We start from the raw sequence: 1,368 nt of genomic DNA, 5'->3' as shown, positions 1-1,368 counted from the left end.
ATGTGATTTTTTGTAACTGTTTGAAATTCATAATATCCCTTATTAGAAATTTTCTTTTTCAGTTTAATTCTTATCATTTCATCATCACTTTTACATCTAGGTAATACATTGCTCATTTCAGTCAAATTTGATGGCACAGAAACTATCTCACCTAATAATTTTTTATCATTTTGTGGACAGACTTTAACTAGTTTCAAGAATAGAATATTTTTACATACCAGGTGTTTCTCTAATTGATTTAAGCATTTCAGTTCATTAGGTAATGGACCAGGATCCATGTCATTTACAATAGCCTCAGCCGGCATTTTACCTTGTAGAATTTTTTTATTACATGTTAAACATATCCAGAGAGTTTTATAATTATCAGACCAGCAACAATCATTAATAATACAAATGTCATCACAAACATGATAGTAAGTATTAGTTATACATTTCTTTGCTAATCTTTCTACTAGTTTACTTTTCTTTTCATAAAGTTCTTCTTGACACTCTTTAACTTGATTTTTAAACAATAATCTATTACAAACAGAACACACATAAATAGGACCTTCAGAACTATCTGTTTTAAATTGATTAATAACTTTATCAATACTACTCATTTCTTTTCTTTTGGTAATTCGTCTTTTATTTCTCAGTTTGTTTACTTTGACTTTATTGTTGGTATAATTTTTTCTAGATTTCTGTTTTTGTTTATTTCTATACTGTAAATTAGTTCTATACATATTTCTATATTTATTTAAAATTTTTTTCCTCAATTCATTCATATACCTTTGCTTCAGTTTTAACTTTATTTCATCTATATATTTACATTTTAATTCCCATTTTAAGACTTTTTGATATTTAACCTTTAGCTTTGGTTTTAAGATTGTTTGATATTTGTTCTTCAGCTTTGGTTTTAATATTTTGTGATATTTGTCCTTCAGTTTTGGTTTCAAAACATTTTGATATTTGTCTTCAAGTTTTGGTTTTAATACATTTTGATATTTGTCTTCAAGTTTTGGTTTTAATACATTTTGATATTTGTCTTCAAGTTTTGGTTTCAATACATTTTGATATTTGTCTTCAAGTTTTGGTTTTAATACATTTTGATATTTGTCTTCAAGTTTTGGTTTTAATACATTTTCATATTTGTCTTCAAGTTTTGGTTTTAATACATTTTGATATTTGTCTTCAAGTTTTGGTTTTAATATTGTTTCATATTGAGTATGTAGTGTAGACCTTAATTGATTTGTATATTTTCTTTTTAAATGAGCTTTAATATAACTAATCTGATATTGTTTTCTCCTCCTTTTATTCAAATTATTAATTTCTTTTTTGGTTCTAAATGCAAGTTTCCAGTTTGATCTGACTTTTTGTCCAGAATTTATT

At 24.9% G+C, this 1,368-nt stretch overlaps 1 protein-coding gene across 1 annotated transcript; it reads left to right on the top strand.

Annotated features, from left to right (window-relative positions):
* Window positions 1-666: 666 nt before the first annotated feature.
* LOTGIDRAFT_146159 (hypothetical protein) lies at window positions 667-1,216 on the top strand (the record flags this gene model as incomplete). The annotated part of the gene is made up of 2 exons (XM_009065101.1): window positions 667-778; window positions 960-1,216. Coding segments are annotated over 2 exons (369 nt in total), but the record flags the coding sequence as incomplete, so codon positions are not given.
* Between the last annotated feature and the right edge of the window lie 152 nt (window positions 1,217-1,368).

Source organism: Lottia gigantea, assembly GCF_000327385.1.
Source record: "Lottia gigantea unplaced genomic scaffold LOTGIsca_670, whole genome shotgun sequence".
Taxonomy (NCBI): Eukaryota; Metazoa; Mollusca; class Gastropoda; family Lottiidae; genus Lottia; species Lottia gigantea.
This window is presented reverse-complemented; position numbering and strand designations above follow the sequence as displayed.